We start from the raw sequence: 15,821 nt of genomic DNA on the forward strand, positions 1-15,821 counted from the left end.
TGTATACTGGGACTAAATCATCCAGATTAATCTCCAATCTGGATCCAGATCTGGAATCTCCAGTACAGAGTTTCATAATGCTAACATTGGATGACAGTAACCCAAGTTTACCAATGACAAGGATGACAGCTGGTTAAATAGTATTTAATAAAACAGTAAATTAAAACCCATGAGCCTAGTATCAAATACTGGGTCTGAGGAGAGATTTGTTTTGGGGTGGGGGTGGGGAGGGGAGGCGACTGAGTGGTGGAAACCTGAAAGTTAACATAATTGCTGAAATGTTAGTAATTAAAAACAGATACATCTGCAAGTAAAAGATCATACAAATGGATTTGTGGAGTGGGGGATTTGGGAATCCGGTTGTGGTAGTTTGTCTTCCATGGCTACTGAAACCTGTGATGGTAGGAGGAGGCAGGATTTAAGAGTGGATAGAAAAATAAGAAGCATCAATTATTCCTGAGAAATGGCCAAAGTAAGCTTAATGCTTGAGATGTCAGTTGAATTTGAGATGAGAAAAGAATTAGTTGGGGATAAAGTGAAAAAAAAAAGTAAACCATGAGTCTGGGGAAAGGAGGATGAATGTACAATGAAGAGAATGCATGACTGCCAGAAGGTCTCTTTGCAAAATATAGATGAAGATTCAAATGCCAAAAGGCAAGTGGTAAAGAAAATGGGAGGAATTGAATAACAATGGGGAAAGCACAAGAGGGGTAAATGAATATTCGCAGAGATGAAAGGAAGCAGGCAAAGGAGAGAAAAGAGGGAGGGAAAATTGTTCTCCATTCCCCATTCATCCCTCATTTCATAGTTAAAAAAAGACAATATTGACAAAAACAATTGTTAGGAAGTACAATGTTAATTTAAAAGTGAAAATGTTGCTATCCGTGCCTTGCTGGGTTACATCTCCAATAACTGATACACCGACTTTCACTCTCTCAAACAGATACATTTATGGGTCTAGTATCCCAGCATCAGTCTGAGGGTCCTTTGTGTGTGTAAATCTTACTTTTCTTTAACACTTTTTATTGATGTTTAAATGTATAACTGAAGCATTCAACTTTGAAACCTTGCACTTGAAGAGAGGCAAAAACACTGGAACAAACAACTACATTGTTAGTACATTAACATACAGTATTACTCGGATTTCATAAGGTAATGGCAAGTACATATATACATCACTCAGAACTAAGTTAATGCAGGGATTTAAGCAAAACAGGACAGCATATCACAGCTAGCCTTCTACATTATCTCTCTTAATTTGGCTGAGGAATGTGCTCATATTGATTCGTGGACCTTTAAGCAGCGGCACATTATTGGCCATTTTCAACTGAACAGATATTGCATTCAACCATTTGTGGCTAACTAGGATATTGGGGCATTGTTCTTCTTATTAAGAATAAATGTGAGGGATTCCAGAGGGGCAGAACCTTCCCCGAAAAGTGGGAAAAACAGATGACTCTGCAGTGCTGCAGATGGGAGCATTAAAGGTGCAATGGGTGCCCGAGAGACACTGCAGCATGGAAAAATGTGCTAGTCAGGAAATGATGAAAGCATCCAGTATTTTACTTTCTTTTAATACATGTCTTTACTAGATTTTCTACTTTCAGACATAACATTCAGCAATATTAATGAACCTTGGGCATCAGAAAATTTTGTACTACATGATATAAGCTGTGGTTCTTAGAGTGCTGCCATCGGCATCATCTCTACGTATGTTGATCATATATGGTGCAGTTCTCACCCTAGGTTTGTTCTTACGTTAGGAGAAATTCCAAGATAATGAGGGGTGCCCTGGAGGAACACTGTGCCCAACTCCCCCCCCGGACCCTCAATTGTTTGCGGGGACATAATCTGGATTCACAAATGAGGAGTTTGAGGATGCAGCATATGTCCATACCTCCTCTCCATTGGGATAGGCTCGGGCATATGTTTCCTCCACTTCTGGGTGATACCTCACTTCCCTGTTTGAGACCCAATCAAGTTTTTTCAGCCCCTGTGAATCCTTAATAATCAACTATATTCATTTTTTCTAGTTTGGGTTGTCTAATCTAGTAGGCTCCTTAATATTTGTTGAAACATTTGGGCTATTACATCCCAGAAGGGTCTAATTACAGGGCAAGACTAAATTGTATGGACGAAGACTCCAACTTCTGCCTTCCACCTGAGACACTCCAGTCCTGGGTTTCACTGAAAAAAAACAGTTTGTCAGGTGTTAAGTAAGTTTGGTGGAGGTATTTAAATTGAATTAATCAATACCTGTTTGAAATGGCTGCCATTTTAGGGACCTGAGGACAAATATTCACTCTTCATCATTCAAATGACATATCACTTTCTCAGCCTCCCTGACCTCCAGAACTGGATTTAGTTATGTTGACGCCAGTCCCAGATGTCATGCCACACAAGAAGTTGCACAGGAAACCACAAAGATATGTTAGAGGAGAAATATATGAACAGAAGCCTCAATATGTTTGGATTCAGATCCTTCAAACTTGTATGCCTAGGTCGATGATGAATGCTAAAAGAACAGGTGATGGACAGAATGCTGAACTAAAACCCCCAGTCACAGATCTAAGTCTAAATTAATTATATTATTTTGCTCGTCACGCCATACCAGTTTAGACCCAGCCATATGTAAACCAGCCATGCCAGAAGTGATGTCCTTTCACTCAGTGGTGAAGAAGGCTGCTGAAGTGCTGGACCATCAGCTCCGGACAGTGGAAGTTCAGTTCAGTATCCTCACTGTAATCCTTCTGAAGTCCTCCTGCCAGTAGTTGCTTGCTGTTGCAGAAACCTTAGTGCCTTTCAGCAATGCCCTCCTGGATCTCATGTAGCATTATAGGAGAGTCCCACCTCTGCTACAGCAGTCAACAGACATGTCTCTTTCGTTGCTGCCCTGCCCCCAGAAACCCTCCATCCCTTTCTTCCCATCTCTCTCCTGAAAGCCTGGTTATATAAGCATCATGCTGGGACCTTCTCTTGGGGCCCCTCAGAGTCCAGTCACTAGGAGGCCTGTGGGAAGAAGACCTTTTCTGCAGGGAGCAATAGCATTGAAGTTTCTGAATGTGCCCTCCCTCCTGGCAAGCTATAACAATTCCTTATAGAATATGGCTCAGATGGTGGACCCTCACATACCAGAAGAGATGAGGGTGCATTTCCAAGAGGTTTCCATGATGCCCATAATGCATCACACAACATAATAAAATTGGGACTGGACACCAGACTACGTATCTCAAGCAATGGATCCCCCGTCTCAATCCAGAGACATTGTTTGCTCCATACATCGAACTCCTTTCCTGATCCAGTTCAATCTCATGGACCTCCCATTTAATGGGACATGTCTGTTCTGAGATAAGGTGGATTCGGCACGGGAGAGGTTCAGGGCCAGCAAAGCCACAACCCACTAAATGGGACTTCAGTTTCCGGCTCTTTGAGAGATTATTGCCAATTTGGGGATTTTTGTGACTTCTCAATGTGATTTTCCTTTCAACAGCCTCAAGCCTACTCACTAACAATCCCAACAACAACAACAACAAAATCAGCTAATTAAATAGTACAGTAGCAGAGGAAAGGGCTGAGGATCCACCCAGCAAATTCCTTCTCCTCTCTCGCAAACACTAGGCAGCAGACCTATTTTCTTACCCAACCGCACTCAAAGCCTGTGGGAGGGCAGGCATCTTCCTTTCTTCTAGCCTGGAAGGTCATTACTTTGTACCAGTGGGTACTCGGAATCATAAAAAGAAGCAGCTCCTTTCACTTCCTTCAGGCTCCAACCCTCCCTTCTCCATTATTTCCATCCAGATCAACTCGCCATCCTACAGAAAGGAGCTTTAGAGCTAATGCCAAATCAAACAAGATGTTTAGGTTGGTACTCCTGTTGCCCTTATGTTCCCAAGAAGGACAGTGGTCTGCTTCCAATCCTGGACCTCAGAGAATTGAACTTCTACCTCAAGAAAGAAATGTTCAAGATGCTGACCCTCGCTCAAGTGTTACCTGGCATTAGAAGCTGAAGACGGGATGGTGTCACTTGGGCTGCAGGTCCCCCCCTCAAACTACCATTCAGATTGAACCTTTTCTCCCATATTGGGGTGAGGGGGAATGGTTCTGGTCCCCATTTTCTGAGGCTTCTACCTTTTATGTCTGGAGATTTAGGGGAACTATTTGAACTCTTTTCAGCTGCCACCGGAGGTAGTAGACTTCCTGTGTCAGTCAGTCACTCCTCCACCACGTCCGCTTAACTCTTAAAGATGGAGTAACTTTGTTGTTTGGTGCGCGGACAACAATGTGGACCTTTTGCATGCTTAGTTGTCCCAGTTGTTGAGTTGGCACTTTTCCTTACCCAGCGGGGATGTGCAGTATTCACTGTCATGGGGTATTTGGCTGCATCGATGGTGTTCCTACATTTTCCAGACCAGCCTTCCTTGTTCAAGGCTTCAATTGTGATGCGTTTTCTGAAGGGGTTGACAAATCTGTATCCTCCATCCCCCCTTTGTTGTGCCCAAGTTGGACCTTAACCTGGTTTTAACTTTTCTAATGAGGACCCTGTATAAGCCCCTGTATAGTTGTCTGCTAACAATGCTGACTTTAAAGACCATGTTTTAGTGGCGATTGGCTCAGCCTCATGAGTGAGTTGCAAGCTCTCATTTATCATCCACCTTTCACCTACTTTTGGTGTTTGAGAAATCTGCAGGTGTTGTGACAAATCTGTAGGTAGAGATATCCATCAGAAGTTACCTGTGCTAACTATCTTCTGATGGTTACTCTGTCTACCTGCAGATTCCCCACCAACCCCGCCCACCTCCCCCTTTTTATGAATATATTATAAGGAAATCTACTAAGAGCCCATATATTCTGTGAACTGTTTATTCACACCACCTAGAAATGGTTATTAACCTTCTTTGATTGGGGAAAACAGTTTCACTCCTTAATGTTTAACTACACTTCAGATACTGGTTCTTGAACTGTGTGTTATTGACACTCGAAAGTCAAGTTGGGAATGCAGGTTTCACATATAGGAGGCAAGTGATCAGTAGACCGGATGATTCTCTGACTTTCAAGAGGAGTAGCTGTCTATAGATTTAACGCAGACAAGTGAGGATTCTTGGAGGAGCAGTTCTAGACCAATTGAGTTGAGGAAATGTTGCCACCTCTAGAGTAGGTGGAATTAAGGGTGAAGGTATCTGACGCTTGCTTCACTTCCTCTATTGACATTTGGCCATGTGAGTTGAGCAGAGTTTACAGGGTCAATGGAACAGAATCTGCCAGTGTTGTGGATCCTCCAGAACGAAGCCGTGAACTTAGGATAAAAAAACAATCCTGCAGTAAAAGGTTATGGGATTGAATTTGAATATAGAAGTATTATAAAAAATGTCTGTATGTCTCAAGGAGCGGACAAAAGTCAGGGAACAGTCTGAAAATGGAATATTATAGGTCCGGTAAGGTCCACGAAATGTTATTTGCCTTTTTCAGTCAGGTCTCTGCTAGATCTGCAAAAATGTTCCTCCGCAATGTGCTTGAGCACCTCAAAGCATGCCTTGCACACGGAGAGGACGTCTAAATGGTGCTTTGAAAGGTTTATTGAAACAGTGTTGGTAATTATGTTCTCCTTCACGTGCTTTGGGGAGCCGAGATTCTGCTCTAAAGATGCACGGCACATCCCGCCTGTCCCACGGCTTCACTGTGAGCTCTTGAGTGGAGACTCCTCTGTAGTTACACTGCCCCTGTGTGGACGAAGTCTCCTCTAGTGCTCTGCACAGTGCTCTGCATGCTCCCAATGTTCTGGTGCACACAGGATCCGAGACTCTGCCTGGGAAGGTGATAGAAGATCCGTCACTGCACAGGGTGTTTCCTCCTGGGACTTGGCCAGAGACCCCAGGCAGCTAAACAGGCGTGGGGGAGGATGAGGAAAATGAGTAGGTAGGAGGATTATTTTGTTTTTTAAATGACTGTTTCTGTTTAAGTACTGTGAAAGTTCACCCATGAATCTGCCTCTTCCTTTGTTATCATAGCAATGGGTTTGAAGTATTGCATTATTGCCACTGGAAAGCTCTTCTTTAAAATAGAAAGGCATTTATCAGTATCTTCAGGATGTTCCGTTGCTTCTAAATAGTCTGCATTTTATGAGAAATGTGTGTCTGCTAACCCAGGTTAACAGGACAACTGAAGCTTGCTTAATTTCCCTTTGCACCTATTTCTTTGTTTGTAGACTTACCAGACTGAATTTCCTGACATCCCTATTGGCTACTCTGGACATGAGACCGGTATTGCCATTACAGTTGCAGCTGTAGCCATGGGGGCCAAAGTGGTGGAGCGCCATGTGACTTTAGACAAATCCTGGAAAGGTAGTGACCACCAGGCCTCTTTGGAGCCGAAGGAGTTGGCTGAACTGGTGAGAACAATTCGCATTGTAGAAAAGGCAATGGGGTCTCCAGTCAAGCGGCCACTACCCTGCGAAACGGCCTGCCATGACAAGGTATTATTTGCTAATTTTATATTGGATGCAACCATTCATTTAACATATTTTCGTTATTTTATTGGAGGATTTATGTAGCCGTACACTAACCACAAAAAGCAACAGAGCACTTAACCTATAGGAGGGCATCGGGTGCCATCACATGCAGGTTACTTGGGCAGCATGCAGGCATTTACTACAGTAGTGGAATGGGTACGTGGTTATTGGCAGCGGAAGGCATACAGACACACTGCAATTGTAGTGTTATCTGTAGATGCACATTTCCAAAATGAATAATATTACACATTTATTTGCACAATTTCAGAATTCTCAAAAATGTGGGCGTATTGAGGGGCAGTGTTATGTTAATATAGTGAAACTGAAGCTGAGGCATTATAAGGAGTAGAGCTGGGTTGGCATAGAATGTAGAGGAATTTTATAGGAAAGATTTCATATATTTTGGGGGATGGACTTTGTGGGTGGGAAGTGAGTGGAGAAGAGTAGGTTCATGAAGATGATTAAAAAGGGTACCTTTTGTAGAAGGAAAATCAACTTTTCTTTTAGTGACAGGAGATAAAAAAAAGGCTTTTTTGTGTGTATGTGTTCGGGATTTCAGGGAATAATTAGCTGGTACTGCAGGATAGAAGCACATCAGATCAGTTAGATTGTGTAACTGATGTTTCATTAACAGTCCATTTTTAACTATTACTCTTTCATACTGCACCCTCAGAGTTCAGGAACGTCACCACTTGAACGTAAAAATGTGCTAGAACTAGGTGACTAGGTGTAATGAGTGAAGGAACTCACGCATGCATTACCTTTCCAAAGTACCTGCCCTCCCATATGCGTTTTTCCAGCTTTGTCTTACCCCTGTGGTGGTGTTGTTTTGATGGGCCAGATTCAGAAGACTCATCACCTGAAGATGGAACACGTCAATAAACACCCTCTTCTGAACTCCTTATTTTTGATCATTTAAGGTTTTGCCAATATTTTTTGCAGATCTTGCAGTCTTGCCTTTTGAGTTACTTAAATGCAGTATATACAGTCTGTGCGGGGTCATACATGCAGCCTTTTTTCCTTGACAAGCTACAGGCTCTGAAGAGACCTTTCTTGGGAATATCTTTAATTGTTGAAAACTCTTTCCTCTGGACCAAAATCTGAACAGAGCAGTCTCTAGGGAAGTAGTGAAAAATTATGTTTTAAAGAGGAGATAGATCAGATCCCTGAAATAATCCTTTCCACGCAATGTATGGTAGACGTATGAGGAATGGTGGCCTCTAGAGAGACTTGTATGCAGAGAGCGTCCTTGCAATTTTTTTTTTTTTTTTTTTTTTTTTTTGCTGAGGGTGAATGCCTGTTAATTGGAAGTATTTTTACCTTTTGTGTCGTGTTTGAGGACTACTGATGACTGACAATTACCAAAGGAGTCCCAGCTCTGTGACTGGGAATGATTCAAGAACATGAATCTATGAAACATATCTTCACTGGAAAACTATAGTTACAGGTAAGTAACTTCATCATCAAAATACGTTAATTTAGTTCACGTAACCATAAAATTAGTCATAAAACACATAAAAACATTAAAATATTGTCGGCTCATGGAAATAAAAAATACAGAGATTACATTTACTGGATCAATACAACATCTGAGGCATACTGGGTTAGTTAACAATAGAAAACAAAATGGAGAGAATACTAAATGGATATACTAAGCAAGTCTAAAACCAGTAAACAAAAACCTTGAAAGGATCCGCTGTGCTCACTGGAGACATTACGAAACTCACTGGGCTGGCTCGTAAAATATACTTTACAATTAAGTAGCAGCCATTTCTCTCTTCTAAAATCATATTGTCTAAAAACTCTAACATGGAAGCCCTGTTTGTCTAAGGAAGGCCTCTTTTGCACCAATTCACTGCTGAGAAGACTTACCAAAGTTGATTTGGATAGTAGTATATAACGTGCTCTGTGTTTTTGAGAATTCTCTAAAACTCATGACATCTTTCTTTGATCTCATATGCCAGATGGATTTGAAATTGAGAAGACAATACAGCTTTTATTGTCTGCCTTGCGTGTTCTCAGTGCATTGTCGATTTCGGATTCCCAGAGTACGAAAAAGAGAGATAATCCACCGTGCACGTTGCTTCGCATAAACTCTACAAAAAAAAGCTCTTCATTCTCTTCTGCCTGACAACCCATAGTTAAATTGCTGTTTTACGACGACCATGAACAGGTAAAAGTAGCAAGAGGAAGAATCCCCAATCTGAATTTAATAAACAACGCCCTATTAAACGGAAGATTCATGTGATCCATTAATGTCTTAAATTGTAATTCACACTTAACCGCCAAAAAGAGATTAGAAAGGCTTCCTGTTGGAACAGCCGGGAACCTAGTGCTTAGAACAATGTTCCAGTAGCCTAATTTCACAAATTCGCAAGCGTCTACTGGGATTGAGGAGGAATGCAACCAATATGCACTCAGTCCTAGCCTACTCAACCATGTTTTTACATAACCTAGCCAAGGGATTTCATGACAAGGAATTAACCTAGTACATCACAAAGACATTCTCTGTAGGACATCAGCTCCTTTGTTGTCCATGTACAGTTCCAATATTAAATTGGGTTTAAATTGGCTATGTTAGTGATTAATTGTAAAATGAAATCAAGTCTTAATCGGAGTGATGATGCAATAATTGGAAGTTTTAACAAAATTTTGATACGGGTGTTCTGGCTGTTCTCAAGTGGCTCTAACTTGCAACTAACCCATAGTTCTGCTCCGTAGGGGGCTGCTTCACAGGCCTGCGCCTTCTAGATCTCTATGGCTGGAGAAATAAGATAGGTTGAGGCCCGATTGGCAAATCTGACAATTGCCCAAGCTTGATTCTTCAAAATTAATGAGCTTTTAGGCCTTACATTTATGTAATCAACTAATCAAATTCAGGGACTCTCCCTAGTGACTGTCCTTCAAGGGCTAAGTTTCCTTTAGTTTTTTTTTTCTCCAGAAGTTAAACAATATGGCCATCATTATTATAGTTATCATTATGATGCTGGCGGTCTACTGACAGCCAGGGTTAATGTGGCATTATGACCACCAACATGTCAATCTCTGACCCGGCGGCCCCTACCGCCTGCGGCATTATGAGCTTTCCTACCGCCATGGTTTCCGTGGTGTTAGCAATACCACAAATACCATGGCAGTGGGGCCTACTAGTGATGGCGGGGAATTCCTTCCCTGTCACCGGTAGGCAGCTTGCCTGACCACCCCTCCACCCCCAACACTCGCCTGACCGCCCCCCCCTCCATCCATGCCCCCCTCCATTCAAGCACCCCCACCCCTGATACACGGATATACCCCCCATAAACACACTCATACACTGGCATACACGCATTCACATACGCATTCGTCCAGACATACTCACACATTCTTACACACTGACATGCAGACACGCACTCGTTTCACCATTCTGACACACATTCACCCACATGCATACAGCCATGCATACAACACACACACCACCCGCCCCCCCCCAACCCCTCCCCCCCCCCCCCCCCCTTTCCCCCTCCCTCCTCCTTCCACTGTCGGACGCCCGACTAACCGTGGGTGAGGAGGTCATCCAGCAGGGAACGGGTGCTGCTACCGCCAGCAGAACACCGCCAGGCCGTATTTCAGCTCAAAATATGGCTGGCGGCGATCTACTGGCGGGGCGGTGCAGGTGGTAGCAGTGCTAGGTCACCACCGTCTGCCAGTATGAACGCTGCCGGATTTCCACCCTTATTGTGGCGGAAGTCAGGCAGTGCTCATAATCTGGTGAAAGGATGGTCGCTGCTGCAGTGGTATTGTGGAGGCCGTCACTGAGGCGGTAGGTGGTTATTACCGCCGATTTTAAAAAGGGGCTATATGTTTAGTTTTAGTTCCTTTCATTTTCAAGCCATAACTCATGCAGAAAAGATGTTTTTCTTTCCAAAAGGATGCATAATCCCTTAGTGGGTTTTGAAGGAACAAGTATATCATCAGCGAATAATAAACCTGGGACCTTTGAGCCCTTTCATTTCAGGTGAATCGTTTTCACAGTCCGTGCAGCCATTACAGTAAAAAGAGATTAGGCTCCAGAACACAACCTTGGCGAACTCCTCTTCTGATTGGAATGTCCTCTGGTTTCCCATCCGGACCCGACCTGACTTTGGCAAAGTTGTCTGTGTATAGCTGTTGGATCAAGGGCAAAAGCCCAGATTGAGCCCCCATGTCATTCAATACCTCCCAGAGTTTCACCCATGGGACTAGGTCGAATGCAGCCCACAGGTCTGCGAATGGGACATTCAGGCAGCATTGATTTATAACTACTGATTTCAGTTTTGTGGTCAGGATACATGCTAGTCTTAACTTGGAACCCAGCTTGAAAATGCGTAAGCACCTTATTGGCAGATATCCACTTTCAAAGTCTTGTTAGAATGTGCTTGCTTTAAACCTTTTGTGTGTTATCAATTAGGTTTATGGGTCAATAGTTGGCATGAGTGTTTCTAACACCAATCTTGAAGATCGGTATGATTTCTGCTTCCTTGCATGAATTAGGGATTGGGGCTCCTGCAGTGATAGCATTTGCCAAATTATTTGTATACGATCCCCATATTAGTGGTTCAGAGCAATACAAATCGGAGGGGATTTCATCAAGGCCAGGTGCTTTTCCAGTTTTTTTGTATCTGTATTACAGAAAGGGGCTAGATTAGTAGGGACATAAGTAAAGGCAATGGAACAGCAGGACACCAGAGAGATCATGGCAGGCAGTGTAAGTGACAATATAAAATAAATGGATAGGAACACATTGACTAAATCGCTGTATGACAGGGAGAAAAGGGTAGATAATATAAGAGAGAAGAAAGTGGGGCAGAGAGCGAGAGGTGGAAGACGCGTGAGTGAGTGAATGAATGAGAGGCAAAAGAGGGGGAGGGTCGATGAGGAGATGCTATGAAACCTAGTTTATTATCGTTGTATTTTTAAAGGATTTGCCGCCCCTGCTGTGGATGCTGGCGACGCTGTATTCTTGGATCCTCAGTTATTTCGGCATTGCTGCAACTCTTCTCCCTCATAGTCTCCTGGGAAGCTCGTTTTGTCTTGGGCTGCTGGTTCGGAAATGTCCACCTTTCAAAGCAGGAACCTGTTCGCATAGTGTGTAGACCCAAGGTTCTATTTTCAGTGTTTCACCCTGGGAAAACGGGGAGTGGTGTTTACAGATTGTCGAGCATCTTCAGAGGCTAAACCAATTCTGGCCACTCAGAATCTTAGCATTTATCCACAGACATCCATCCTAACCCTGCCCAGGGTAAACAGGGTACTTTTTTGGCCAGGCTACTGTAGATTCAGTGCTGTTTTGTTTGTACCAGGAGGACACTTGCAACACTAGAATTACTTGTTCATCAGTTAATCTGTGCTTTGTTCCAAGCTCAGACTATGGGCTACTTCAGTCGCTGGGATATTCTTGAAACCGTCAAAAACTTTTCTGCAAGCATTGTGTTGCCATTCTGCTCCAGGCGTATGTTGTTGGACCTTTTCTTACTACTAAAAAGAGATTTGGACGAATGCATGTTTTGCATTCTCATCCTGCCATCTAGCGGTTCAATTAGGAATAGACTGATTGCATTGGTATTGCCATACTGTAGAATCCGTTTTCATTCGTGGGTATTGATAGATTTCCTTTTTTCCCCTAATGTATTTATGACATTGTCATAGAACGAAAGCCACGCATAACAGTGGCAGTATGCAACATGCAGTCTATGACTATCATAATAAATTGTTCTGTCTACTATCGCCTTTATTCACAAATGAAGCTTGAGTAACAAGGAGGATATACTGGGCACATTCTGCTTTGCAGCATGGGAAAGCATTGATGGTCAACAGCTTTTCCGAACTGAAGTACATTATACTTTGAGAAGACCACATACTAAGGCCTTTGTCTCTTATTTGTGTGAATACAACAGCTTTATAATTAATTCTGAATAAGCGAAGTACTTCTACCAAATCCCCAGCTAAGAGTGATTTGTGATAATGCAGTGGAACCACAAGCTGTATTCCCTGCAGCAGCAGTACCCACTTCGAATAGTTTCAGTGAGCCAGCCAGGGGTGTGATTCTAACACGAGCAGCTATTAGGGCTGAAGCTCATAGGCCAGAAATGAAATGTATTCTGATTCAAATAGATTCTCAATATCTAAAACGACATCGACAAGTGAATGGTCACTGTAGCAAGAACACAATTAATCGGAGCTATGTCCAGTCACAGCATAAATGCAGGAGACCACGTTGCAGGCAATTACAAATGGGAATGACTATATGGACATGCTTGTGGCTTGAAATTTCTGTATGTATGACTGAGGTTCAGGCCATGTGACTAATATGCTCTTCAGTGATGCTGTTTTTAGGATGTGAAGTCCCTAAGGCCATTCACAAGATTAACAGGAATAGTCAGCGGTAATGGAAAGAGGCACATATTTGCACTCTACACCTGTGATTCTCGGTCATCTGTCAATTTTTTCCCCTTTCATTGAAACTGCATATTTTATTTTTTGCTTTGTAGATGTACATAGCAAGCAGACTGAGGTGGTTTCCCCTGCTTCTTCAGGGCCAGCCGCATTTTAAACTCTTTGCTACACCGATGCACTAGTGGGCCCAGTCCAGCAATGGCGCCCGCTGATATGTTTCCCTTCTGCTGTAAAAATTTGTTTAGGGTGTATTCAGTAGTCTCTCACATTTATTTTGATCTTCTGAGAGAGTGAAATTCCTCACCCAACAGAAGAACATCAAAGTCACATCTATTTTGATCTTCTGAGAGAGTGATATTCCTCACTGAACAGAGGAACACCAGTCTGTAATAACCTCACATCCTTTGTGGTGTCTAAAGGAGAAGCTGCACAAAGTTCAAAGTGACCTCGATGTGGGCTACTTTGGTAAACTAGAGAGCCACATATACTTCGTATGGTAATCCTGGTCCTTAATACCTGTCCCGATGAAGGTCCGTCAGAGCACGCAAAGGATCAACTCACTTTGATCACAGCAAAAAGGCACACTACTTTAAATGATTAATCACAAAAAAGACAATAACTCTTTGCGGAATATAAAGATTTGCCTAACAGACGGTATACTGCTAAAATCTTTGGAGCATCTCCAATGTAACGTTAACGTGACACCATTAGGAGAGTGCAATTTGGGTGTGCTTGTGTTTATGTACCCAATAGTGGACACTATGCAGTTGTTACAATTGCTCAGAAGCATCCCTTATCGATGGTTTAGAGTCGTAATTGAATCCCCCCCAACTGTCACATCAATACATTTGTTAAGCAACAACACCCTAATAAATATTTCGGGAGAACCATTTAAAAAAAAAAATGAACACAATTTACTTATTGTAATCGTATTTATATAGCGCTTACTACCCCTGACGAGGCTTAAGTTCAAAGCGCTTTTCGGTGAGTAGCACACTACTCTGGAACCCAACAAGAATTAGTGATGGATTAGTATTGGGAAATAATAAGTACAGTTTTAGTATTATTATGAGTTAATTTAAGACGTAGAGCATACTTATCCGTGAAAGGGGACTTGTGTAAGCAAAAATTCAACTGGGCAATTGAAACACTGGCCAATGTAGGTTTTAAAAAAGGAGTCCGAATTGGCGGTGGGGAAGGTGCGCGGAAGATGGCTCCTTTAAACGGCACACTAAAGATAACAAATGAATGCAAAAGTCCACACCAAGCCTCATTCTAAGTACAGCATCTGAGAAATGAGTGAGTGCCACAGTGATAAACAAATTGCAGTGTGAGAACAAATTGCAGCGCGTCAAATGTTTTATGCAGTGCTGTTCCTTCAAAACTAAAATTAACAAAGCAGACAGGATTTTTTTTAAAGGAACATACATTTTGCTATGTACTTTACACGAACATCGAGCATTGTTCAGTATGCAGCTGTTACAGCAGCATCCACCCTCACTGGAAACTGAAGCATCTGTATTAGCATTGAAGGCAAAACACTGCTCAATAAAGTGGCACAAGATGGATAGCGACGTCTGATCTCTACACACTTCGCCTGCTCCCTGCCCTACAGGAACCTGTTGCCCTGGAAGCATTTCTACTCCCTACTGTAATACCGGAGGAGCAAAACAGGCAAACGTGTGCCGAGTCCACTATTAGTTGGTTACTGCCACTTTACTGATGAATCCCATCGTTACCATGAAGCACCAGCCATGGCTGGAAGAGTAACTGCTGTGTGGGTCTGAATCCATGAGTGCTCAGTTGTTAAAATGTTTTATTCATTGAGAATTGGGAATCGGGTGTGTCTGGTGCTATGCAGATGACAGACCTAAAATACAACACCTATTCCAAAGCAATCGCCATTAAAGTCACAAGCACTGAATTGTCTCACCCGTACGCAGGATCTTGCAACGCATGATCTTGGAGCACTTGACGAAAAATAAATATAAAAATATAGATATTCCGAAAGTTCTTCAGTAGAAAAGTGTAACAAGGGGGCTGAAAAAAAACTGTCTTGCAGCCTATAGAAAGGCTAAAAATTTCCACCGTGTTTTTTCATTAAAAAAGAGACTAGAAACATCTTTCACAAAAATCTATATGTATTTTTTAAGGGAATTCAGGCCAGTGGTAGTATGTAGGCTACCATAGACATCAAATAAAACCTGGTACTTTGCCTCATCCTTCCTCACGTGTTCCATAATGCCCTACAGGCGACAGGTCCCTTCTGTTGCTTTTTTTGTGGCTCCTGGTAACCGGATCCTGGAGCACCAAGCTTGGCATTTTTGAGATTTACCCCATTCAAATTCTTTAAAAACCTTGTCTAAGTGACTTAGCTCGATTAACTTGTTTTCCCTGTAGACTACCTGTCGGATTCAGATTTGTTTTTTTATTTTTCTTGTGGGAATGCCACCACTTTTTTGAAGTGCCATGTGTGTGGTCAGAAGGCACATTCAGACCCAGTGGCCTATCCATTGTGTTCCTCTCAGAAAGACCACCACCTTGAAACCTTTAGACCCTTTCAAAACATGCCTAGGAGAATTCTGAAGGACAAGCAGAAAATCAGACTGTACGGCCTGCAGGAGAGCCTTCAAAAGGCTTCGTCAGAAAGTTTGGTGATAAGTGCAGAAGGTGCTTTTTTGCCACATTTGTTTTTTCAATCTTTAAGACACTCTGAGTGGTAAATCCAGGAAAAATGCCACCAAATGAAAAAGCGATCGACCTCTAGGGCCGCAACATTAAAAACCGGTACAGTACCAACCTGTTCAACATCAAGAGCTGAATCAACATCAAAGCTCCACCTGACGCTGAAAGAACATGGATGTTGAAGTTGAGACCTCTATTGACCAGATACCTTGTTCAATGT

General features: G+C 42.6%; 1 protein-coding gene across 1 annotated transcript in view; it reads left to right on the top strand.

The window, feature by feature from the left end:
- LOC138299440 (sialic acid synthase-like) overlaps positions 1-15,821 on the top strand; it is a 104,507-nt gene that overhangs the window by 65,623 nt on the left and 23,063 nt on the right. Inside the window, exon 5 of the mRNA XM_069237684.1 lies at positions 6,203-6,469. Within this exon, the coding sequence (XP_069093785.1) occupies positions 6,203-6,469 (267 nt within the window). The remainder of the gene's footprint in view (positions 1-6,202; positions 6,470-15,821) is intronic.

Source organism: Pleurodeles waltl, chromosome 1_2 (genome assembly GCF_031143425.1).
Source record: "Pleurodeles waltl isolate 20211129_DDA chromosome 1_2, aPleWal1.hap1.20221129, whole genome shotgun sequence".
Classification (NCBI taxonomy): domain Eukaryota; kingdom Metazoa; phylum Chordata; class Amphibia; order Caudata; family Salamandridae; genus Pleurodeles; species Pleurodeles waltl.